General features: G+C 50.9%; 6 protein-coding genes across 6 annotated transcripts; 3 read left to right on the top strand and 3 right to left on the bottom strand.

Moving 5' to 3' along the window:
• Positions 1-2,189: 2,189 nt before the first annotated feature.
• Positions 2,190-2,534, bottom strand: ALTATR162_LOCUS1497 (uncharacterized protein; the record flags this gene model as incomplete). The annotated part of the gene is made up of 1 exon (XM_043309093.1): positions 2,190-2,534. One exon carries the CDS (start codon positions 2,532-2,534, stop codon positions 2,190-2,192), a length of 345 nt encoding a protein of 114 aa, XP_043165028.1.
• A 3,798-nt stretch (positions 2,535-6,332) lies between these two features.
• Positions 6,333-10,010, top strand: ALTATR162_LOCUS1496 (uncharacterized protein; the record flags this gene model as incomplete). Its single annotated transcript, XM_043309092.1, has 2 exons — positions 6,333-7,020; positions 7,075-10,010. The coding sequence occupies 2 exons, from the start codon at positions 6,333-6,335 to the stop codon at positions 10,008-10,010; spliced, it is 3,624 nt and encodes a 1,207-aa protein (XP_043165027.1).
• Positions 10,011-12,223: 2,213 nt separating this feature from the next.
• Positions 12,224-12,901, top strand: ALTATR162_LOCUS1495 (uncharacterized protein; the record flags this gene model as incomplete). Its single annotated transcript, XM_043309091.1, has 3 exons — positions 12,224-12,310; positions 12,445-12,586; positions 12,642-12,901. 3 exons carry the CDS (start codon positions 12,224-12,226, stop codon positions 12,899-12,901), a joined length of 489 nt encoding a protein of 162 aa, XP_043165026.1.
• Positions 12,902-13,086: 185 nt separating this feature from the next.
• ALTATR162_LOCUS1494 (uncharacterized protein) lies at positions 13,087-14,190 on the bottom strand (the record flags this gene model as incomplete). Its single annotated transcript, XM_043309090.1, has 1 exon — positions 13,087-14,190. One exon carries the CDS (start codon positions 14,188-14,190, stop codon positions 13,087-13,089), a length of 1,104 nt encoding a protein of 367 aa, XP_043165025.1.
• Positions 14,191-15,643: 1,453 nt separating this feature from the next.
• Positions 15,644-21,711, top strand: ALTATR162_LOCUS1493 (uncharacterized protein; the record flags this gene model as incomplete). The annotated part of the gene is made up of 9 exons (XM_043309089.1): positions 15,644-15,833; positions 15,883-15,985; positions 16,030-17,344; positions 17,405-17,505; positions 17,562-17,730; positions 17,783-17,901; positions 19,887-20,053; positions 20,104-21,002; positions 21,058-21,711. The coding sequence occupies 9 exons, from the start codon at positions 15,644-15,646 to the stop codon at positions 21,709-21,711; spliced, it is 3,717 nt and encodes a 1,238-aa protein (XP_043165024.1).
• A 326-nt stretch (positions 21,712-22,037) lies between these two features.
• ALTATR162_LOCUS1492 (uncharacterized protein) lies at positions 22,038-25,082 on the bottom strand (the record flags this gene model as incomplete). Its single annotated transcript, XM_043309088.1, has 1 exon — positions 22,038-25,082. The coding sequence occupies one exon, from the start codon at positions 25,080-25,082 to the stop codon at positions 22,038-22,040; it is 3,045 nt and encodes a 1,014-aa protein (XP_043165023.1).
• Between the last annotated feature and the right edge of the window lie 111 nt (positions 25,083-25,193).

The raw sequence follows: 25,193 nt of genomic DNA, 5'->3' as shown, positions 1-25,193 counted from the left end.
CATAGTGTCCGATCGTTATCTTCACAACCTGACGAAAGCGAGATAAGCTCAACAAAACCCCGCTCGCTCGCACAAAGGGATGTTGGACATTGTTGAGAAAGTTCGGTTACATCAGATAAGACACCCCACTGTTAGCCGTTTTACGCGGTTCATTATGCAGTTGAGGCTGACCTGCAGCGGGTAGCTGCATAGCTTGCATGTTGTTGAGCACCAGTCGGAAAAGTCGCTGGGAACTGCGGGAGCGTGCACTTTGGGTTAGGCGTTTCGGGAGGGATAGTTTGGTGGTGAGATGGAATTGTATTCTGGTCGAGCCTGCGGCAGCTATATTTTGTGCACGATAGAAGAGTGACGTGATATGCGCTTTCGGTGGATGCAATGGTGCAGATAGATTACGCGGCCTTTTGTGGCTTTGGTTTTGACTTTGAGATGACATAGTGTGTAGCGGCGCCTTCTCGCTACTCAAGAAGCGTACAGCTATGGGGTTTTTTTTGTTGGCTAACTCTTTCGCTCTCGAATGCGTGGAATTTGGTAGAATATGTTTGTAGCTGTGATGGTAGGTAAACAATTGCGACTTCTGAGAGAGAGATGTAGGGCGTATGTAGTGATCATCATATGTATAATCTTTTTGTATGATGCCAAGGTCTTGGGTCCTGTATTGTACCAGACGGATAAGGGGGGATATCCGATTAGCTACATTCACTGGGTCAGGGTCTATATACCCCACTTCCATCTCACCTCCTTCACGCCCGTATGGCTGCCCCTCACTCCTCCTCCTCCGTGTGGCTCATCATATGCTCTCATGCGTCCCAAGGCATATTGTTGTATGATGGTTTTGTAGTATGCGGAGGCATGTCCGATAGGAAGGGAATAGGCCGAAAAAGCTGTATTTTACTTCCCACCTTGCATGATCATACACTTTAGCGTACCACAGTCTTTTCTTCTGCACACGAGTCGCTCTTCTTACACCTGACTCGCACAAGCTCCTACTGGCCAGCCAAATCATCACATGTCCTATAATTTCGAAGTACGATCACTACACAGGCCCATAGTAACACTTAGATGATCACTCTTCTTCATTGTAGACTCGAGTTAATGCCGGGAAGGCCAATTCTCATACATATATTGAATGTGGCTGCGCTCATGTTTTGTCATATTCCAGTGTACTCTCGAACAAGTCTGGAGCCTTCCACGTCGTTTGCCTACCATGATCCAAGACTTTCGTGTCGCCACTACGCAACGCCTCGATGCATGATGTGGCGGTCGATATATTTTTATCCGAAGCTAGCTCAAGTCTTCATATCGTAAGGGTAGACATGCTCAACCCATCTTATATCCTGATGGGATGGCCTTAGGTTTGGCGCCAGCTTCGTAAGTCCTTTGCTATGATCCTCAAAGTCTATATAGACCTGGATTGGACAACGATCAGAAAGCTCCTCCAGCCCATGATTAGGACATTCCAATGTTCCCCCAGCAGAGCTTGGGTAGTGCACAATGCTGTCGATGTCGTATGAGTCAAATGTAAAGAGGGGAAGGAGACTCCCAGTAATGCCTTTAGTGAACGCACTACACGCGCGTTTATTCTCAAGTACATACCTGATGTTACTGCATATGGTAGATCAGGTTATTTTAGGGTCGCCCTTGGCTTTGGCGCGTTGCCAACACTGTGTCGAGTCATCAATGATTGTTCATCTTTGAACAAATTTACCAAAATTCTGCTCACCTCTTTATGATCAATTATATTCTCATATTGGACCTTGATATAGGTGTCTCGATCACTACACTGGTGTTCATGTATCATGCCTAGCATTTGTTAGTGCATCCCTTGGTAACTTACTACAAGATGGCTCATTACCCATGACATGACCGAGCTTGTGCATAGCGCAATAAACACAGTAATCATCTCCAACATACAGCGTGCTCTCCCATGGTCTCTCCTGGTTAGGCTGTAAACCTACATCAGCCCCCCATTGTATTTTGTCTCTACCCCAGAAGATAGCCAGGGTTGTATGAGATAAAGCTGGGTTCCAGTTATCGGGGTTCTTGCTGTCTGGCGAACAGTACATCGGCTGTCCCTCGTTGGTCAAGTGCTCTTCGAAACTAATGGCGTGGCCGGCTTCTTTGCCAGCGGTTCCAAGAAAACTAAGGGCTCATCGGTCAACTACGACATATTGGATCCAGTAGGCATATACTCACGACATCCACGTGTCTATAGCAACTCTTATGACCGGCAAGGCAACCTCGCGATCCTCCTCCGTGTCGTAGTAGTAAAGGATAACGACCTTGTTTTCCAAGTCACGAGGCCATCTCACCGGAGCTTTACCAACAGGGCCAGCAAACATATCAGTGGCGCCTTGGCCGTTTTGACCAGGATCCACCTCAGTCTCATGTAAATACTGCGCCCAGCTGATCGCTTTGGTACCGTTTTCAAAACGGGGAGAAGAAATACCACAGGAGAAAATCTCATTGGGATCTGGCTTATGCTTGATCACACCTGTAGTCGTGAGGGCCACGAATTGTAGGAGATTGAATAACATCTTGGTAGATGATAAAGTTATTGTGGATAGAGGTAAGGGCGGGAAAAGTAAGGTCGAGAGGCGGCAGGTGTGTAAGTAATACAAGGATAGATTCGCGACAAACACAGAAGCCGTGAGCGACGTGGGTGTGAAAATGGCCTAGCGAGCTAAAAACCAGTGATATGAGAGTGAAAGTAATGGTGAGAACACGTAATGACGCATCACACACAAGCAAGTGAGAAAAAGACGGCAACTTTCAATGTCACGATGGTGACGGCAAAACGCGATTTTCATTGTTCTACTCGCAGTACTCGAGATGTGGAGAATGATGAAATACCCCAACACTCTGCAGTATTTTCTTTTTTTGCACGAATTTGAGTCTGAGTCTGTTTGGGTCACAGCCATCCAGCTCTTTCTTATTGAACGCAACATTAGTCGCCACATACACAAGTGTTCACTTGCCAAGTCTTCAAGCATTGTTGGAAGCCAATACTTTGCTCATCGCAGCTGAAGAGACTTACCGGACCAATGCAAGGGATCACTAACATAAGCATATCGAGCATGGTAATGGAGAGCTGGTGCACAGTGTGTCAAGCGATTGTTGTACTTCACAGGCATATTACTCGGCATATCACCATACAGACCATGGTAGAATTTCCTCTCTACCTCTTCGGATATTAGAAGGCGACGAAAATGAGCATGTAGTCTGCTTACATTGTCCCTAAGAGATGTTGAACAGTGCATGATGATGAAGTAGACTTCAGATGAAAACTAAGTATACCGAGCGATCCACTGTTTAGTGCTACTGTACCCCGGATAACACAAGACACTATTGTTAGGTTCAGGGTCGGCTCTTCACCGGTCGAGCCTTTCGACTATCATAACGAAAGCGCATTACTTAGATTAGGAACAATTAAGGTCCCCGCACTGACGCGGCAAGACCCTGCTCACCAAACACGTTGTCCGGAAGATCAGCGGAAATTATGCTGGTTTGTCATCTCGGTTCTTGAAAGATTGTCACACTTTCGATTCCCCGACGGATCGATCGCGAGATGCTACCGTAAGCTTAGAACAGAATTTGCCGTTTCAATTTCGCGTCTCTTCTTGGCAGAAAGATGGTAATCTGTGACTGGACTCGTAAGATGACGGTGACATCGACGGCTTCAATGAATGCTCGCAGCTCATCTTGTGGATCCTGGTGTCAAGTTGGTGACGGGTTTCTATAATCCTGATGATTACTCAGGATGGGACCAGTGGACGAGGACTTAATGCAAACAAGGGAATGAAATAGGATCTCAGCTTCGTTGCGGAGGTGTCAATGTTGACATGTAGTGTCATATTCGACGGGCCACAGCCTGATAAGCCTGACCCGCTGTCGAAATAACGGTGATGCTGGTTTGCAGCGATGATGCTTGGGTGGCCAAGTTTTAGAGGGCCTGTAAAGCTGTTCGGACTGCAGTGAGGCGTTCGCCGGACATGGTGTTCGGGAGTATGAAACAATCGTGGGGTTGTTTGGCAGGGTGACCTGGGCTAGATCTGAAACCTGATCAGATAGTTGCCAAAAGTACCAGCGCGTAGGTGTTTGTCAATGTGGCGTTGAATAGACTAGACGCGTCTCGTCGCGTGCTACGGGATGGTCACAGCAAATGAGACGTGGGCGTCTCACAGGGCTGGAGTAGCGCCGATCCTACAGCAATTTCACGGACGGCCTGGAGATGATCATCATCAGCGTACAACGGCAGGCGGCGGATGAGGGGCAATTTGCTCACCTCGTGGCACCGATGCAATCGATTAGGTCCAGCCCGGACTAATCATTTCGGTATACCGGTTGAAACTTGCAGAAAAGTTAATAATATGTAGAATATCTCAGACCGACCGTGGATGTTGTATATGCAAGAAAAGGACGCGCTTATCTACAGTAAGCTCAGCAATTACTGAAACGCAGCCAAATGAGGTAATGCCATCCGCTGACGAGGGAAGAATCAGCCACGTCGGCATTTAGTCTGCATGGTGTGCTCAGCACTGCAGCTTGGATGCGAGAAAAACGCCGGCTTTCATATTAGGCAATCAGCCTTCAACGTTCCGAGCAGAAGGGGAGGCATGCCCGTTCGGGTTCTACGGGCAGGGGCGGCCTGACGGTAGAGAGACGGCCACACGGGAGATGACACGACAGTTGGACCAGGTCTACGGATACGAATCTGGCCGGGCCCGGTATCGTAACAATACAAGACCAATTGAATTCTTAACCTCGAGAGTCGATCAGGAGGAGTCGTCGAGCATGGTTCTGCACTGATGGTAGTACATGGAAAGGGGAGGTATGACAGCAGCAGGCGGTTAGGCCAGGGGAAACAGAGAAAGGCCACCGGGACCATGACTAGGAGGCTGGATGATTCGCTCGCTTCATTGTGCGTCCCGAGGTTAGCGGCTTCAGGTACGCGATGGGCGTTTGGTACTTCTGGGTCGCCTCCCCGCATACTTTGGCTACCCATGTGCGAGGCTGGCGATTGGATAGTGCATTTTGTAGGAGCTGCAGAGCTGACGGGCGGAGAGGCAAAGCTGACGATGTGTCGTGGCGAGACGAGAAAAGCAAGTTGACAGAGGCTATATGGAAGATGCAGGGATGGATCAGCCCCTCCCGACGCCTGCAAGGTACCGTTCAGGGCAGGGCGCTGATTGGTCAGAGTGCCATGGTAGCATGATGTCCCTCGCCATGTTCATGATACTTTTTGTCGTTGCGGCAGCTGGAAATGGCGGGCCAAGGGCTATCACGAGAACGTGCGTGGGTGTTTTTGAGAATGTGGGGTGAGTCAAAATTTGTTATTGGAAAAGGAAGGAATGCCTCTGCGACGCGTCTGAGGAGGGAGGAGCGACGTCTGACAAGGAAGGCGCAGGTCTGACGAGGAAGGAGCGACGGCGCTAGCAAATGACCATTTGATCACGTCGCCGCGTCTTCAGTTGTCGCGTTTGCTTGTCGCCCGCATCCCCTGGGACGGCGCGGGTTTTGGGCTCAGCGGCGCAATCATGGCCGTCAGACTTCAGTCAGCCTGTCGAGCGGATGTTGGCCCGCGCGTTATGGCTTCTCTCTTCACCCTGCACCGCGACGCCCATGCACGACCCGGAAATGAGGCTAGTGGAAATTGATCCTTGTACCATGTGAGTGTGCTTGTCACTCCCCCAGAGGCCCAAAGAGTGCATACCCACGTTGACCCGCTCCTCGAAGCATCTTTTCGATCGGGAGATCTGCTCTCTGCATTCCTTTCCTTCACCACGCCAGCACTCCGCAGCGCGCGTGCATTCACTCCTTCACCTGTTGTCTCCAGCTATACACGCTCCTTAACTTTTGTCATAATCTATTGTTTTGTACTTTTTGCAGCCATCCAGAGACGCCCGCACCCAAACCCGCCTGCAATCGCCGCACGCCTTCCTTTTCGCCCTGGGCTCTCTCCTATGCCTCTAGCCGACATTACATTCCACCGTGCCTAGGACACACATTCAAAAAAAAAAAAAGACTGCTCCCGATCGACTGCGTTGTTGTTTTTAGCCCCACTACATGTTCGCATCTGCTCTTTCCCCCCAGCCCGAGTCGCCTTGCCCTCACCTTCCCCACTCATCGCTCGACTGCGCCTGCCCACCCTCCACAGAGAAATTCCAGTGAAGATTGGTTAGCGCACAACCGTCGCTATAATCCAGTCTAATCGCTGCCACTAGTAAGAAGATACCTCCTCTCGTCTACATTGCCAAGGCGCCCACCATTGCCTCTCGCCTACTCCTGATGCAATGCCGCGTTCGAATATTTTTGCTAATAACTACCAGGGCATCATGAACCGCTGGTTGAACAGGAAGAAGGATGGCGGCGAGGATGTGGCCGCTGCAAAGAAGACGAAGAAGGGCAAGAAGGGTCAGGAGGAGCCCAAACCAGAGTTCGACCTCAGTGCCGCATTGCCCAAAGCAGATGACTTCCGGACAAGTCTGATCATGCCCGGCCTGTCCACCCGCTTTAGCATGTTGAAGGAGCAGGACGACCCAGACTCCAAGATTGGCAAGGCCAGCGATGATAGTGTACTACAGCCGAAACGCCAATCGCGCCTCCACGAGTTTGGCTTCGTACCTGGCGGCCTCTCCGATATTGCTGAAGTCTCCTCCCTCAATGGCTCAATTCGACCGCCCTTCGCAAACGAGCGAACCAACTCCTTCGACAGCAGCAGAGACGACGACGGCTCCGGTAGCATGATGACCAGAGCTAGACCTGGCGAGGGCAACGTCTTGTTCGGTGGAAGGCAAAAGATCTACATGATCTCCAACAGTAATGCAAAGGGCACTGGACGGACACTATACGATGACGACGTCAATATGTCAGCATACCAACGGCTCCGACAAGAGGAAAAGGACAGGCTGAGGCAACAAGCGGAGAATGACGAGGGCCAGCACTCTGAGCCATGTAGCCCTACGGAGCTCAGTCGTAAGAGGGAGACTTCGTCATCCACCAACTCAGGCACAGTGAACACGCGTACGTCCACGGCTGCGACATCGATAGCATCCCAGGGTCCCAACTCTGTAACAGCATCCTCTCCTGCGTTCCCTCCAGCAGGCGCCCCTATGACATCTCCCGATCTAAGTAAATCGACGACGAAACGGAGGCTTTACGATCAGGCGCTCGACCAGCAAATCCAAGAGCAACAGTCCACAGCCATGAACCGTCTTAACTCCATACAACGCACACGTGCGCCAACCGGTCGATCAACACCACCGGTTCCCATAGCTCAAGCACGGTCTGCTACCAATCTCAGCGACCGCTTCGCTCGAGGACCAGGATTCCGCTCCGACAGCCCAAACGCGCTCCAGTACCCGGGCGTCAGCAGAAACAACTCATCCGGTGCGTCTAGTCCTGTCCTCGCTCGTCCACAATCGCCCGCGTTGGCGAGTCCCGTTATTAGCGACAGTGAGGAGGCACATGCTCTCAATGCCGCACTCCAGCCCAATGATCGAGGCAAAGCCACCGCTATGGGAACTTTCAACAAACCCAAGGCGGCTTTTAGTGAAGAGCAATACGCAGAGCGCTTGCGCCATATGCAACAGGACCGCGAAGGCCGTAGTACACCAACTCACAAGGTTGAAAAGTCTCCGCCTCGCAAGCCCACTTTGAGAGAGCGTGCAGAACAGCAAAGGCGAAAGCGAGCTGAGAGTGATGCAAAGGAGCGGTCGAGCCCTGAGTCAACTGCTGAACCTAGTCAAGTACCATCTGCTTTCTCCAGATTCCAAGCTGCCGCAAGCCAGATGAGGACTACAGGGCCAGCAACACCGAGCTCACCACCAACTCACCGCCTTCCAGAACTCCCGCGTCAGCGCGCAGCATCTCCAGACAACTGCAACAAGGCAACTTTCTTCAGTTCCCCCGATTCCAGTGATGGAGAGGAAGAAGCCCCCAAACCGACGGTTCCTCGTCCGATGGAGTCGACTCGCCGATTTGACAATCTCCCCGTGGCAACTGGACCCGCACCCTCAATATTTGAGCATCCTGCTCTCCGCTCTCGAATGCCATCGGAGGAAGAGGTTCCTCAGAGTGGCCCTGCGTCGTACAGCCCCGCCCTGACACAGGAAGCGTCTCCTCGCCCTGAGGAAACGGTTAAGGTGGATGGTACTGAGGTTGACTCCCCAACATTAGGTCCTGACAACGGCGGACTTAGTGGAATGATCAGACAGCACCTCCGCAACATGAGCAATGTTTCCTCGAACTATGGCGAACCAGGTCCACCAATGATGAGCCCACCAATGGGACTTGCCATCCATACACAAGAGTTTGGCCTTCAACGCCGCCAGCCAGGATCCGAATCAGTCACCCCTGCGCCCTCAACCTACAGCCATTCTAATCCGTGGGACTTGGATGACATCGACAACCCTTACCGCGATGAGAATGGCAGGATGATCTCCGAAGATCCGGTCAATGGACAGGGTGCCGCACCCCTTATCATGAGCGCTACTGAACCTAACCCCGCGGCCCCTTGGGACCTTACCCCGCGAAGAACCCACGAACGAATCGCCAGCAACGAGACAGAGGCTGACCACGAGGCTTTCCAGCGGGATCTCGCTCACAGGCAGCGTCTGATTCAGGAAAACCTCCGTGCCAAAGCTGAAGGCCGGTCAACAAGTCCAGCACCTGGCGGACCTTCTGGCGGACTGAAGACTGCCTTGAACATGCTCCGTGCAAAGTCGAGCCGTGAATCGTTCGCCACAGTTGAAGTTTCGAACAAATCAGTGAGGAAGCTTGCTCTTGGAGGAACTTCAGTGAACGTTAGCAGCACTTCGCTCGTGGGCCTTCAAGGTGACGTGCCTCCACTGCGACCAAAGCAGTCTCGAGTACTGCAGCAAAGCGAGCAGGACGCACAACGAGAAATGGAACATCGCCAGCGATCAGCAACGGAAAGTAGCCGGACTGGTCGCCCAACAGGTAGATCTCCACAACCATCGACGAGAAGTTCAACGCGAGAGCGCTCAAGCTCGGGAACATCATCAGGCCGCTCCCGAAGCCGCCCTGACCAATACCGAGATGATCTGGACCAGGCTATGAACGAGGGATCTCGTGGCGCGTATCCTCTCAATACAATGCCATCACTTCCTGGTTACGTCGCTCATCCCACGCCTCCACTTCCTGCTGAAAGACCATCACTGGATTCTCAGGGTCGCATGCGATCACGTAGCAACAGTAAAACTGCAGCAGCAAACTACTTCGAATCGAAGCATCTCCATCCCATCCAAACCAACGCTGGATCGGGCCAGAACTCTCGTCTCCCTCTTCCTCAAGGCAAGTTCTCTCCGGGAATACCAATTTCACCCCGACCGTCTCCAGGTGGCTACAACAACGCAAACGGCAACGCCTTCTCGCACCCAACGTCTCCAGTGCCTCCATTCTCTGCCAACCATACCCCTCCTGTCTCGAACCCCACCACACCCAACGTAACTGCCTTTAACCCAAGTACCGTGCAGCCGTTGACCAAAACTGGAGTTCTACGGAAGAAATCAATTGCGAAGTCGGAGATTTCGGAGCCTGTGTTCCTTTCCACAACTTCTTCCATCGACACGATCAATCTCCCAGCTGGTGCTTCTCTGAAGAATGGTATGGAGAACGACGCACCACCCGTTCCGCCCATCAACCCTATGAGAAGACGTTTCGGATTTGGCCGCGGTGAAAGCCAAAGCCCAACAGGACCATCACCTTACGATCCGGCTGTACAGCCTGGCATGGAGGCACCACGAGCTCCTTATGCCGAGCCCCTCCGCACGAACTCGTCCGACGGACTGATGAACCAGTCCCAGCAACCAAAAGGCAGGCTGCGCAAAGCGTCAAGCGAAGGCAGGAGTCTGCGTGGAAACGCACAAAGCCAATTCGGGCCATCTCCAGCTATGCCCCAGAACGGGTTTGCTGTACGCAACAACTCGCCTCCACGTCCTGTTAATGGCCCGGCTGTTACCCAACAGTCTATGGAGGGGGGCATGTTTTAGACGGCCCCCTCATTGGTGTGATATCTGACTCTTTTGTCGACATCGCAATATTTGAGATCAAAAGCGAACATGTCTCAATCTTTGGCACATTTGAAAAATCTCTTCTTCCTGTCTGTCTACTTTCGGTCCATGGATTGCCATATGTGCAACCACGGCCTTGTTCTTTCCTTGGTCTCTTTTTTATTTTTGGCTTTCGGCTCAGCAATATACCTTCCCGTTCTGCAACTTCTCTTTACAAAGATCACTTTTCACGATCAACGATAGGGTTCTGGCTAGATTACAACCCTCACCGGGCTGGACACGGTGTTCTTGGTGGTTGGCAATCGCATCAAACAGGTTTGAGTATATTCAGTAGAGTTGGGCTCGGAGGATTGCATGTTTATCGGAGTCGAAATGTATTGCTAGTCACTACAGCCCTTTCATGGGCTCGTTAGATATCCGGTGCAGCATGTGCTGCCGGAGTTGCGTCAGCCAATCTCATGGTGTTAAATACAATAAATTACACCACACAAAATGACCCATGAGCAACGCCTTTTCCAGTGTGAAGTCTATTGATTAAAATGACTCGAGACCAATTGCATCGCGGCCACTCTATCCGAAGCCAGCGTCGACTGTGGGAAAGGATTCAACGGTCGCAAAGTTGCTGAAACCCCCGCGTCCAATGTTTGGTCTGGTACATCTACCGTGCCGCATTCCCGGTTTCATCATTGCCGACGACATCCATGACCAACGGCGTCAACATCATCACGTTCAGAAAAGCATAATTCCATCACCATACAGAAGGAATATGAGACGAGAAATTGCCGATCTGCAAGGGCGAGCGACTCACGAGCCTTATGTTTCAGGTGCCGCAGACAGGAACGTGCATGACATCGAGAACGTCGGATCGTCGCTGCAAGAAGCGACTCTAGAACTATAGGCTCTAGACGAGGAGGAGCAGCTCTATCATTGTCGTGAAGAAGGGTGGAGGAGATGAGATGGCAAACTAGATTGAGCATCTGTGATGAAGAGATCGAAATTGGTGTGAGAGGAGAAAAGGGATACGGGTGGAGATGATGATCTAAGCCTGCATGCCGCTTATCGCGTACCTGCATCTTTGGATCCTTCGCGCGTGGCTGTCCCTTGCCGAAGCCAACTGGAAGTCACCGATAACTTCTCGGCAATTTTTCGCCCAAATGGTGAACCCCCAGTTTTGCGCAAGGGAATCTCTTCATCCTTCGTGGCTTAAGCACGATTTTCGCAGAGCGCAAAGTGGTACAGCGAAAGAATAAGCTATTGATGATGGATGCTGTACAATCTAGTCTACGGTAGCGGTGCACTACGCTACTGACCCAATCGAACCGTCGACGGCATCTTCCCCATCCGTATGCCAAGACGACATACTTTTGTCTAACGCATGGTCGGTATCCGGTGCCGCACGAACGAATGCAGGTTGCCCGAAGCAGTCGTCAAGCAACAAAAGCAATGGAGGAGATGCAGGGCACGAGAGAAAGAGAGACTTAACAAAAACGCTGCGTTCCTTCATCAGGTACAGTATCCCAGCACATCTACAGCAACGAAGCCTCGAGCCTCAGCATCAGGCCTGCCAAAACACCAATGACACAACTCCGTAACGAACATGATTGGCCCGGCGAGAAAGAATCGCACCGTGGCGCTGACGCAAAGAAAAAGCAAGGACGCAATCTCTCACTCCATCTCCACTGCTGTGCCACCACGCCACCTAACCAACGCTAAAGGACCGCAAGCTCGGCGCCATTCCAAACTCTAAGTGCTACCTAACTCTCCATCCGAGGCACGTCACACGCCTATGCGAGGCTCTTGCTCACAGTCCGGTCATCATAACTCGACAAAACATGACCATTTCAATGGTGTAGCCAAGATAAATCTATCGTGCAGATCAAGGAACATTGAGAAGAAGGGAGGGGGAGTGGGCAACCAAGCTTGCAGGAGCAAACTGCGGCAATCCCTGAGTCGATCTTCGGGTATTCCAATGTTAATCTCCACGAGTCTTGTCCTATGGAGCAAGCTTGAACCTAGGGATTGGTTACCAGAATAAGTCGGGGCAGCCGTTACATGTTTTACCAGTACATAGACCCTCTTTCCCCCGTCCTTCGCTCAACCCTGTTCATTCACCCGTCTCTTCGAATACCTCACCTACAGTCTATCTTTACTTTTCCGAAGTCCTTCACAGTCAATTACACAATATAATCAAGATGCGTTTCCAAGCTACCGTTCTCGCCGTCGCGGCTTCGCTCGCTTTCGTTGGTGCTCAAGATTTGAGCGGCATCCCGCAGTGCGCTGTAAGTTGCATTCCCCATGGTCATTGCTGGTCCGATGAGATCTCGGCAATCGCAATGAGGAAGCTCCACATGTTCTGAGCCCGGCATCAGCGCATGTTTGTTGGACCATCAACAACTAACACAAAGACCAACAGATTCCCTGCTTCGTAGCCGCTCTCCCTGGCTCCAACTGCGGCGTCACAGACACAAACTGCCAGTGCACCACCGGCCGTTCCGCCATTGAGAACTCTCTCCTCACTTGTGCGCCCGAGCGATGCGAGCAGAATGAGATTGCCAGTACGTTGATACCTCTATATGCTTCCATCCTATGGTCATACCTAACATAATCCAGGCCTCGCCCCTGCTGTCTCTTCCCTCTGCGCTGCCGCTGGTGTAACCCTCTCCAACATTCCTACCGCACAGCCCTCCTCTGGTTCCGCTGCCGCTACCGGTTCCGCATCCACCAGCCAGGTTAGCGGAAGCCGCACCATGAGCGGCTCTGCCTCTCCTACTGGCTCCCAGGCCGCTGAGCAGACTGAGAACGCTGCTGCCGGCAAGCTTGCCAGCTACGGTGTCGTCGCCATGGGTATGGCCGCTGTTTTCGGATTGTAGAGAAATGAATCAGGGTCTGGCAGGGAGGATACCATATCGAGATGGGGCATCTTGGCCATTTAAGATTTTGTAATTGAGCGGTCACATACCCGTCGTTAGTCCGCAATTGATACCGTCTCGTTCGTTTGAATCGTCGTTTCTCCGATATTGTGCTGGGAAAGGTTGTGAAGTGGTTTCGGATTTGTTCAGGCAGCTTCCAGCGCGCTCACCCATTTGCCAGACCATGCCGTGAACTCATCGTCTTCACCATTCCAGCTCTGTTTGACCAGCTCGATCGCGCTCTTAGCCTCGCCACAGCACTTTTCTAGAGTTTGTTTCGCCTCGTCTTCGTTAAGATCGTAGAATGCACCCGCGATGTCATCGACCGTTTCGGGTATCGTCTTGAGGGCGTTCATAAGTTCGTCAAGCTTCTTGCAGGGTGCCGAGGTGGTGCCGTTCGTGGCTGCAGTCGGTTCGAGTGTGGAAGACGCAGGATAGGTTTTCAACCTCCTCTTAATCAGTGCTTGGTATAGCATGCCTACCATCTTCAGCTTCTTGACACTAGTGTCTAGCAGTTCCTTCAACACCTTGTCATCCTTGCCGATCTTGTTCGACGCGCCAAAGACCTCGTCTTCATCTTCACTGCCTTCTGCTTCATCATCGTCGTCTTCAACGTCCTCTCCCCACTCTTTCAGCTCTTCAATCGCATCGAGCAATACTGCTCGTAGCTCTTGTGCCTTCTTGGCCACCAGTCCAACAACACCATCCGCGCATAACTTCAATAACGCGTCACATGCATCCCATAATACACCAGTGGAAGACAAGACTTCCTGCTTCTCGTTCTCTGTCGGGCCTTTGTCTTTACCTTGCGTATCTCGTCTTTGCTCTGCCATCTTCAAGATCATAGCAAGAACCTCTCCCCATGTCCCCAGCAGCCTCCGTACCTGCGCCTTGACTTCCGTGCGCATTATGTTCCCGATATCACCCCTCTGACCCTCTCGTGGTACGTATGAGGCCGCAGCCACCATGCTGTTCAGTGGGCCTGAACTCACATCGCCAATCTTCGCTATGATCGCCGAGGGCGTGAGAGGTGGATTTATGAGAAGGAGCGACAGCGTAGTCGTGTGCGATTTTAGGAGTGTAGTCGACGCTTTGATGACATCGAGAGGGTTTGCGATTTCGGTCGTTGAGGTTTCGGGCTTTGAAGCAGCATCTTTGGTGGGCGCGAGGGAAGATTGGTAGTGCGTAAGGAGCGCTTGCGTGGTTTTGGTGAGGTCGATGAGTGTGCGCAAATCTTTTGGCTTCGACATCCTGACGGGTTTGTTCAGTAGAAATTTAGGCAGGCCTCCCTCTGAAGAAAATATCGAAATGGCTGGCGATATGTGCGCCGTTCACAAGCCAAAGACAGTACCAAAATTTTGGTGGGGCAGTGACTCTTAGCGGGGTACCTAGGTAGCTCCGTCATAACGGACATCCTCCGCACACGGCTGCATCAATCTACGTCTCCATACCACTCTCCTCCTACTATCCATGATCCATTCCTGAATTGATTTTTGATCTCTTCAGAGTACCTCGGTGCCAAACTTGTTGTTACAACAGCCCGGTCGAAAACCCTGTGATTCGAGGGCTATGTCAAGGCAGTAAACCGCAAAACGTAGACTGCATGTGCTGCATCTTGGACATGCCCGAACGAGGTAATGTGCCGCTTATGCATGTCATCATATGTAAGTAGGCATAATTGAGTCCAAAGTCTGCCCCGACACCTGCTGAGATGACCACATGGCGCTCGCCCCCGCTCCCGTGCTGCTCGTACTGAGCTTCGCCAATCGGGCTCGCACACTAAGGAACGATGGCTGAGGCACTCAAGTGTTGACATTCACCGGAACCATGATCTGACCAGTAATGGCTTGCTGCATGTCACCCCGTGATCCCACGTTACAGGTGCATACATGACGACTTGCATCGAGCAATTACGCCTAGATCATACTATTCGTTCAACCAACCCGAATGGTATGGGCAGCCTTGAGGCCTGCCTTTGGGGGAATGTGATGATTCCAGAGGAGCAGAGCCGCAAGCCCTTGAACATACCAGCCTGATGTATATCTGTCAATCGTAGATGCGCGAAGGACATAGGCTCTTAGACTGTACCTCAGGATTGCACTGCTCTTCACCGGTTTCGCCTCCTTGTCCATCTGCCCGAAATTCAGTCACGCCCGAAAACTGCCCATTGTCCTCCGTATACCTCGTACTCAATGTCTTACGTGTGGGATACTTTTTCAGACTATCGCCTCGACCAGGCGGACTTGCAAGCGTACCTAACCGAATTGTATGGGTCATATAATTTTTTCATCGAAGTAAGACTTGCAGAAGTTTGCAAGGGCATAGGCTGAGCAAGGTTTGCAGGTCGTCAACGGGACGTACAGATTCTGGATTCCTAAATCGTTAACCCCTGTATGAGAGAGATTCGCAATACCCAATGTTAACACAGATCCTAACGTGCTTCCAGGATCAGCGAGCAGAACTTAAAAAACGGCGATGGGAAGATGATTGATGAAAGATGTTGGCAAAGATAACGTGGGGCTACATGCTAGACATCCTCGTACGCGGGGCTTAGCAGGATTTGGTGGCATTCGTCTAGGGCAACACACCGGACTCGGGACTTGGGGCTGTGATCATCTCCGGTGATGCTATATAACTTGGCTCACCCAAATCCCTTGGGGACAAACTTTTCAGCACCTATCATTTAGTTTTGATATAGTCGCAATGGATAAATTCGTTCTATCCTGCAAAGAGTTCAGGGACTATCCTAAGAACCTTACACAGCGCAGCGCCCTCACACACAGCACGACAGGATACTTTGATCGACTTGAAGCTCAATCCAAAGACCTCTTCCGGGATTCCCGAGACAAGAAAGTAGCGGTTGATTTTCTCGATTACCATGAAGTAGATCATCGTAAGCAGCCTATTGCCAGCTGGGGTTTAATCTGCTAAGCATGCACAAGGCTATAGCCCGGCATGCATCCAGGATCAACGCGAATTGGAACTCATATTGGGCTTCAGACAATCAATGAAGGCTGAGGCTATTGATCCAAGGTGTCGGTTCATGTACGTGGACGTTGTGTTTTCTGAGGCTCAGCTGATGATGGTAGATTTCTAACAGCAGGCCAAAGCCGGGCACCGTTGCGTATCACGCACGATATGTTCAGCTTGCTGTGCACATTCTATCAGGTCATCCCCTCGTTTCTGGACTTTGTGTTTCCTTTCGGGTTAAGGGAGCATGCACAAGACTTCCATTTCAGTGGGCTGAGAGAAGAATCCCGGTTGGCTTCGTACGACAAGGCCTGTGCGCTGCCCGGATTAGATCGCTCAGGAAGAGACATTCGCTTTTGCTACAACCTAAGGTCGGTAGAACCATCAAAAAGTCAGTCAAAATTACCGTGGTCTATCCGCCAGTGTGCTGTATATCATACGTTCGACGTGGAGAGTGGGCGAATGTCCTGGATTATCGTCAAAGGAAATAAAGATATCAAGAATCGTGTGACGGAAGCGTCCGAGAGGCAGACAAATAACGGGAAATCTCTCAAGTGTTGTGGCGATGCGTTTGCAACATCACTAGAGACGCATCTTTTGTTATGCAACTGGTCCGGCGAGAACTGGCGATGGTACATCAACGATCTCGAAGATCAGTTGCAAACACTAACAAGAGGGGTGTTGGCATTTCAAGTTGAGAAAACTCCTACGCCGTTGTCATCGCCTCTACTCCCAAATATCATGAGTCCATGCCTCAATGCAGGACCGTTTCACAACGTATCACAGATGTCTCCAACAAGTCCCCCGTCGCGATCTTTCACGCTACCACCGATTTTGACAGCACGACTTCCGAACCGGTCAAGTACTATGCGATCAAGCCCACAACCCTACACACAATCACCAACGGGTAATGTCGACCAGTCTGGCAACTTGTGGACATCGGTACCAACAGTCAACTCTCTTCCCAAGGCAAGACGATGGAACTCAGCTGTAAACAATCTTCGCGGATCACTGACACGGCCCTGGCACCTTGATACAGCCAACGACAGTCCAGTCTCTGGAGATGAAAAGCAGCTGCTATCATCGCCAGAGAGGTTGTCGCCCCCACAGTTGCCCCCCACCTTTTCTGATAGTGACTTGGATAAGACACCCGATATATTTACGTTCAGAAATCTTCAAGATATACAATACATCGAAGAGAAAGCACAGGAAGCTATGCTTGTGTTAAAGCTGAACACAGAGATTCTTGAACAACTGAGACTACATTACGACGAACTCACAAAGCATGAAGACTTTCCTCAGGAAGTGCGTGATAACTGTAGGACTAGCCTTCATCACTTTGGTAAAGGCGTAGTCGGGGTCGAGAAAGATCTACGCATGCTGCAGTCGCGGACTGAGACACTGTTACACCTCTTGGCTGACCGAAAGACCTTAGTAAGTACTGTACTCTCAAGTTTCATCGTTGGATTGGGGACTATTCTGGTAAACATCTAGACTGGATCTATCCAGTTCATACGAGAGGTCGCAGCTGTCAGCAGTAGTGCGGCCATCACGCACACCTCAGAAATGAGAAGCCCAAAAGAGAACAGTATACAGTAGGCATGTACTGATACAGTGTTACACAGGTAAGCGGCATATTGCAACATCGAAGCTCCAAAGCTAGCGAATTCTACGCAAAAGAGTCCCGAGAATCCGCAGCTCGCATGGAGACGATGACTTTGAAGATGCAAGACCTTGCTATGAAGACGAAGCAAGAGACAGTTTCAATGAGGGTGATCACCACTGTGACTCTTTTCTTCCTTCCAGCAACCTTCATCGCTGTAAGTGATTGGTATGGTGCTTTGGGTCCGCACATCTACTGACTCTATGCAGACTTTTATGAGCACCGACATCCTCAAATTCGAAGATGGTGGACAAGACTTACAAATACAGGGTCTCAAGCTATACTTGCAGGTTGCTTTGCCTGCGACAGCAATGACCTTCGTCGCGTGGTACGTCATCTATTGCTTGGCTAGAAGAGAAACTAGACCGAACGATCGGTCCGAAACAGTTGGTGAGGCTTGATCTCCAGGGTTGTTGAATCATTAGATTGGCCAAGAGTGTGTCACAAAGGAGCGGCATCTCCTCTTCTTTTTAGACGTATAGATTCCAAAAATTGCTTCGAACTGTGTAACACTCGGATCAGATTGTCCATGCTGTTTCGCACCATGAAGCCTGCCATAGATACGACTTCATCTAAAGGTTGACGTGGTTTCATGTAACGACCCAGTCGGGCGTCCAGTGATAAAGGTTGTTGTAAAAGCCACTAGAAACTGAGAGCGTGTCAAATCTGAGTTGCAAGCCATGGTCAGTAGTGGACCGGTGCATCTTGGCGGCTCCACGCCATGTTAAATTGTTCGACCTAAAGCCAACGTCACGCCCACGAGCAAGACGAATTCTGCCGTCTAATCCTCAGAATATTGATCACCACTTGTTGCGATCACCTATCCGATTACATTCGTCAATATAGACTCGTAGCAGGTTCGTAGCTGTAGTAGCTGTAGCTGTCAATGCTGGTCGGTCGTTCGCCATCCTTCCCTTTCCCACCGTCTGTTGTCTCTGATGACTTTCATTTCTGTCGTCGCATCTCTCATAGGAAAGAGGATATAGTTCCAACTGGATAACGGCAAGCTCAACGAAGGACGAGGCTGCCGTGATGCAGGTCCGGATAGATTGTGGCTTGAAGCTTTTGGTGGGGCACCGGGGTTTCCGTCTTGATCGCATTGCTTAGCGAACGACCGTGGAGTAGCTCCCTAGGCCTTAACTTCAGCCTGGCGGCATGCACTCATGGAAGCTTCAACCTCACTTTCAGCTGGCCTTCTAAGCTTGATACGAGCTGCTTCTCCTTCAGTTTGTTCCTACACTCGCCGCGACTCACATCGAATGTGACTACCTACTGCGCATCATCTCCAACGACCACTATGGCGTCCGGCACCAACTGCGAACGTTCCGATTTCCTCGAGCACGTAGAGAAGTGCAAATTGTTCGCCGTGGGTGAATGTCCGCCCACAGACACACGACCGATCGTTTCGATACGCGCACTCCGAACCTACCTTACTACAGACAGACTGCGAAAGCTCTTGCTATACGTGGGATGTTCGCCCAGCCATGAACATGCTATCCGAGAAAGATACCTGGCCGTGTTCTCAATCCTTCTTTCGATAGATCGAGGCCCCTACATAAGGAATTTCGTACAACACGACCACCTAGCAGACGAAAGACTGCCTTTCCTTACCCGCGATGGACTGCCAGAAGTTTGCAAAGTTCTATTCGTCGAGTTTTACGATGCGCAGTGGAAATTCTGCGCGAAACGGCTCGTGCATAACCGGCTGAACGATACGAGGCTACACGAGCATACGGTCGTGCCGTTCAAGAGGAAAGAAAAGCTAAAAGAGGGAGTGGACTCGACTATCTTCAAAGTGGAGTTGTTTGAGGAACACAACCACCTTTTTCCAGTAGGTCAACTCTCTGCGCGCTCTAATGATCACGTATATGTAGCAAGTGGCTGACTGCTTTGCGCGAAGGGCGAACTCGACAACCCCCCTACTAACGTCTTCATCCTGAAATCGTGTCACTCGGACAATATCAAATTATATAACAACGAGGTGGAGGCTTACAGGACCCTACTAAGTCACCCAAGTGGCCAACATGCGATGCAGAACATGGCTCGCTTCCATGGTTCGTGGATACAGGGTAATACCTGTAATATATTACGTGAATACATCGGCGGCGGCACCCTTACAGACTTCTTCAAACACACGTCGGAGCCAACGACGGCGAACGAGATTTTGGAGTTCTGGACAAATTTCATACAGTTTATACAGCCGATATCATGTATACACCATCTTCCCGATTTGCACGACCATCGTTCGTACAAGGTGGGGTAGGTGTGAACTTACATACCTTTTTGACTCTCGCTCCAAGCTGACTTATGAAGGCTACATAACGATATCAAACCGGATAATATTCTGGTATCAGAGCAGCACAGCGACAGCCCATATAACGTCTCTTTCAAACTGGTAGATCTTGGTCTCACCGGATTCGTACTGGCGAATGAGTACGATGAGACACAAATTCGCGATATACATGGCACAAAGATGTACAGTATGTTATCATGGATGCTCAGATTTACCCTGGGCTGACATACTCTCAAGGTGCACCCGAATACTTCCGTGGTGAGACGAGCAGGTTCATGCAACAAAGCATCAAACAAGCACACCCAGCCAAAGACATTTGGGCTTTAGCTTGTGTGATCAGCTTGGCCGCGGTCTGGTCCGTATTTGGCCATAAAGGGTTAATTGACTACCACAAACGGCGAGTGGACGCAACTGCGGCTATCCCATCCCTCGGAAACACAGGTTATAGCGGCTGCTTCCATGATACTACGAAAGTGCTCGCTGCTGTAGAAGTCATGCATAAAGAGGCCTGCCACTCACGCCGGACCAATATCGATAATATTGTCACCCATGTCATTCATATCGTTGGTGGAATGATGCTCGAAGATTATTCAAGAAGACCAGATGCGCTGAGAGTTTACGATGATCTCACTCGAGCTGTACAGCTGGCGACCCCACCAGGCTACAGTGTCAATCCAAACCCGCCAGGAAAAACCGCTTACCCTCGCCGCTCCATGCCTGGTCGTCTGCCCCCTGACATGCCAGTTGGACTGGGCTTGGATACAGACTCACCTTCCATGAAGTCGCCCCATGAATCTCAAGGAAGTTTAATAGATCGTCCTCCAGATAGACGTGCAACGTTCAGTGCAAGATCGCATTCTCGCCCGTTCTCCGGCGCCTCGAGTGTTGGACAGGTAGAGGTGTGGCAGCAGAGTCCCCCAGCAGCGGCTCACGATACTGCACATGTTTCGCAACAGACTCCAATAACTAATACCAACAGCCCTGTTCCGCAGTCCGGTGCGCCCGTCGGTCAGACAGCTCTTCCTGTAGCTTCTATTCATGATATCTTGGATTACATACGCAGGAGGAACTTGAACCCAAAGAAGACGTCGCTGAAAGGCGAGGAGTGGCTAAAAAGACTGCACGGCCGAGATCAGGTATGTGAACATGTATGAGTGGGTTGTGGCAATCTTGCTAACTAAGACATACTAGATTTTCCTCGTTGATGACTCCGCATCGATGCAACAACATTGGGAAGAAGCCAAAAGCGTCTTCGAGGCTCTAGCGTATCTAGTCAAGAACATGGATCCAGACGGTATCGAGTTACGGTTTGCTAACAGTTGTGAGTACGACGGCCGTCACAGGCACCGTACAAGACTTATCAGAAACCTCGAAAGGGTAATACCTGGTGGTCAGTGTCAAATGGGTATCGCACTCAACAAGATCCTCCCAAACTACTATCACACCCAGCCAAATACACGGTCATCTTGGTCCCTACGAGTAGAAGAAAAGCCTGCAGTTAACATTTATATTCTCACGGACGGTGTGTGGTCGCAGGGTGAAGATTGTCTTTCAACTGTTCAGGACCACATCACCCGCCTAGTCGATGATCTATGGAAGACTGGTAGGTTGGAACATGTCGGCATCGAGTTCATCCGCTTTGGAGATGATGAGACTGGAAAAAAACGCCTGGATTTTCTTGACAACGATGGATTGAAGCACTACCATGTCCCCAGAGACATCGTTGATACAGAGCCGTCTACCGGCAATGTTTTCAAGATGCTCCTAGGAAGTACCGATGGGAACTGGGATAACCAAGGCGAGGCTAGACAAAACTCTGTGCCGAAAGACAAGGAATATGATTGACCTATTGGCCATGTCTACTGTTTGGTAAACAGATCATTTCATAGAGATTACAGCGTGTACGGGCAGGATCGTGGGATCACACAGATTGCACTAAGAAACCTTTCCTTTTTGATTCGAGGAGTACTACGCATGATACCCAGTGTACCACGGCGTTTGGGGATGCCGGCATCGCATCCAAGGTGAACGCAACGAGACCAATTTACGTGTTGTTCAGAGGATTGTGCGACGATTTCTTTTAGGCTAGTCTAGACACATATCAGACAGTATGCTTTCTATATATATTGTACATAAATGCCGTTACTCGTGTACAGCATTTGCAGCGTACCTCAGTTATTCCGCTTACTCTTCTCCTTTTGCTTCTTCTGCTTCTTCTTTCCCTTGCCCTCCTTGCCCTCACCATCATCCTCACTTGCCCTCTTCCCGTTTCCGTTCGCTCCCTTCGTAGCTCCCTCCAGTGCACTGTCTGTTTCCTCATCCTTGACGAGTAGTTCATTCAATGCGTCATTGAACTTTTCCAACTCACATATCTCGCCAATCTTGACGCGCATGTAGTCGAATGCAATGGCGACCTTCATGTCCCTGTTGCGTACTTTGATGACACGCGCATTCTCGCGGAGCGAAAAGGAGGTTTCGTGTGTGAGGGAGGGGATCGGTTTCGCGGGTCCTGGCGCAAGGGCTGTGGAGGAAGGGATGGTGGGGTGCATGTCCATGTTGTCTGCATTTTCGATAGTGGGGTCGACTTCGGCTTCTTCGTCTTCCATGGGTACGTCTTCGGCGACCTCTTTGGGGTTGAGTAGAGGATCTTCTTCCTCGCCGTCGGTGACGGTCTGTAGGACAGGAATCTTTTGGTATCGCTGGCTGAAATGTGTGAGCACAACAGCTTTAGCGTTCATCTGTGCTCCGATACCAAGTGCTTCGGAGGTGGTGGAATGTTTCTTTGCCTTTGCGTCACCTTGTAACTCATCGTCGAAAGTTGCTTCGTGAATGAGAACTGTGGTGTCGGTTCCGATCTTGGAGAAGTGGTAGCTTGGTCTACAGTCGCCCGAATAGCTGACTTTGAGTGGCTTCACACCTTCAGGATCTGATGGTGAGCTCGGGAAAGTCATCGAAACAGCCATGGCTCCATGACAATGTGCTACCTTAGCAGCTTGTATGTCTTGGAACCCAAATAGTCGCTCGTAGTCTCCTCTTTGTACAATAGGGTTCTCAGACACGTTTTTGCCGAACGAATTTAGTATGGATAACGTCGAGCTCTTGCGAGCTTCATTTGCGGTGATTTGAAGAGGTAGAATCCGGCTGTAGCCAAAGTCTTCGATTGCGGAGTACTCGTTGAGCCACTGAAGCATACCACTGTGTGATATCACAGAAAGACCGTATGCGTTGGTGTCTATGTTGCTCGCGGAAGTATCGAGGGGCTGGGAATTGGGAACAGCATCGTGTACTGTCTGGTACCAAGCACGAATCACTGCTGCTGTACCCAGGTGGTGATCGGCATGCAGGTGGCTGATCCATATTAACCGCAAATTCTTGATAATATCCACAAGTTCTTCATGGGGAAAGACTCTTGAAAGTTGGCCCAATGTGTTCTCTCCACAATCGAGGAGGTAGTTTCCGATGCCAGGAACCCGTACCAAAGTGGCAGACACGTTACGGTATTTAGACGGCAAGGCAGAACCTGTTCCGAGGGTCGTCACCTCGGTGTCAGGACGCGCAAGTAGCTGTCTCCACATGCGCATGTCTCCGCGGTTGCCCTGCACGGCTGCTTGGGCTTGTTTGGCCAGCTCAAGAACTTCAGGTGGAGTCTCGCTTCGTACGTCGTTGGGAACGAAGAGCTTGGAAGCAGTATCCTTCTTCAAAACAAACTTCGGCATGAGTGTAAAGGACATGCCTCGATCAGCAGCAATGGCTCCGTTGAGCGATGGCGATGGCGATGGCGATGATGCTGACGGATCAGTCCTGTATAAACTTTTCTGGGGTAGAGTGGTGTTGTCGAACACAGGCGTGGAATATCTTGTGGGGTCGATCTGTCCAAGACGCGTAGCCTGTGCTGCTACCGAGTCATTTGCAATGCGATTAGGCGCAGTATCTATGGACGATATTACGTGTTCTACACTGTCCATCTTGTTCATAAATTCGACAAGAGCCGGATGACCTGCGACGCCTGGACCAAGCATCCAAACGATAGCTCCAATGCCGGTCATCACTTCTTGAGAGCTAAGCTCTTCTCGCTGAAGGATACTTTCAATATACGCAATTGAGGGAATGTCCAGGATAGCAACACCCTGCCCAGGCCTGTCAGCTCCCATGACCTGTTCTGGGGTTATGATCTCGCCGTTCGCATTCGAAACCGACTGGCCGTTCGTGAGTTTTCCGAAATCAGGCCCCGGTTTGACGCCTAGCGCTTTCGCGCGTGCAACGTCGAACTGGCCACGGGATGGGTGCGACCGCACAATGTACGAAACACACTCTGGCGCAGGCCTAGTCGGTGGAAGGGCCAGAATAATAGCGCCAGGCCACGGCGTCCGAGTCCAGACTGTGATATTGGGAAGAGGATCTGAGCCACCCGGCTTTGGACCTTGGTAGGGCTCGTATCCGTGTGTGTCGGGATTACGAACGAACATGGCCGCAGGCATTTCTACCTCGGAGATGTGTCGTTCTACAAGCGTGTCCATTCTCCAATTCGAATCGAACATGTACTTGATGGTCGCTGTCCGTATCCGGCCGTATCTTACTTCACGGTCTTCCGGGCTCTCGTTTTCAGGAGCCTGGAAAGCGTCAAACGTGTTCAATTGTGTGTCGAAGTGCTGTCGCCGCTTCTCCAGTTCCGCTTCCGCTTGTGTATCCAATTCAGAGACCCTAGGCGATACTGACAAGGCCCAAACTTTGATGCTCGCATCCTGCCAGGTCGGAACTATAGCACCATTCTCGTCCTTCTGAGGCGACTGTTTGACATACTCGGTCGCATTGATAGGTATGCCCTTCCTGAAGATGAATCTCCGACATGTTGCCAGTGTATGCTTTAGGTTCGGTGGTCCGTAGATGTCGAAGTGCGGCTTTGGTGGTGCTTCACCTTTCTTTCCTCGCTCTTGACCCTGACGAAACATATCCATGGCTGTGGTATAAGAGCTCGTACTCGAGTCAGCCAATGTGAGCATCATGCCAATCAATCCGCCCATGTTTTTCCACTCTGCTCTTCCCGTCAAGAAGAAATCCTGGGCCTTCAGCAGGCGTGTACCTTGCTGCACCATTGCCCGTTGAGTACCTTCTGCCAGGTTACCGAAAACATAATGCTTGCTCGGCGTCCGCAGTACCAGCGTTGTGCCTGGCGTATCAGCCGTAGGCGTCGTGACGATTTCGACGCTACACGACATGGTTTCCCTTCCTTTCGTGATGATTTCACCACTATCTGCCGAGGCCTTTGTTTGTACTCTCTCGAGTTCGGATGCTTCGAAAATCGGTAGCTGCGCGGATTCGCGTAAATT

The sequence above is a fragment of the Alternaria atra genome (assembly GCF_907166805.1).
Source record: "Alternaria atra isolate CS162 genome assembly, contig: 21, whole genome shotgun sequence".
Lineage (NCBI taxonomy): Eukaryota > Fungi > Ascomycota > Dothideomycetes > Pleosporales > Pleosporaceae > Alternaria > Alternaria atra.
Note: the sequence above shows the minus strand (reverse complement) of the source record. Positions and strands in the feature narration are given on the sequence as shown.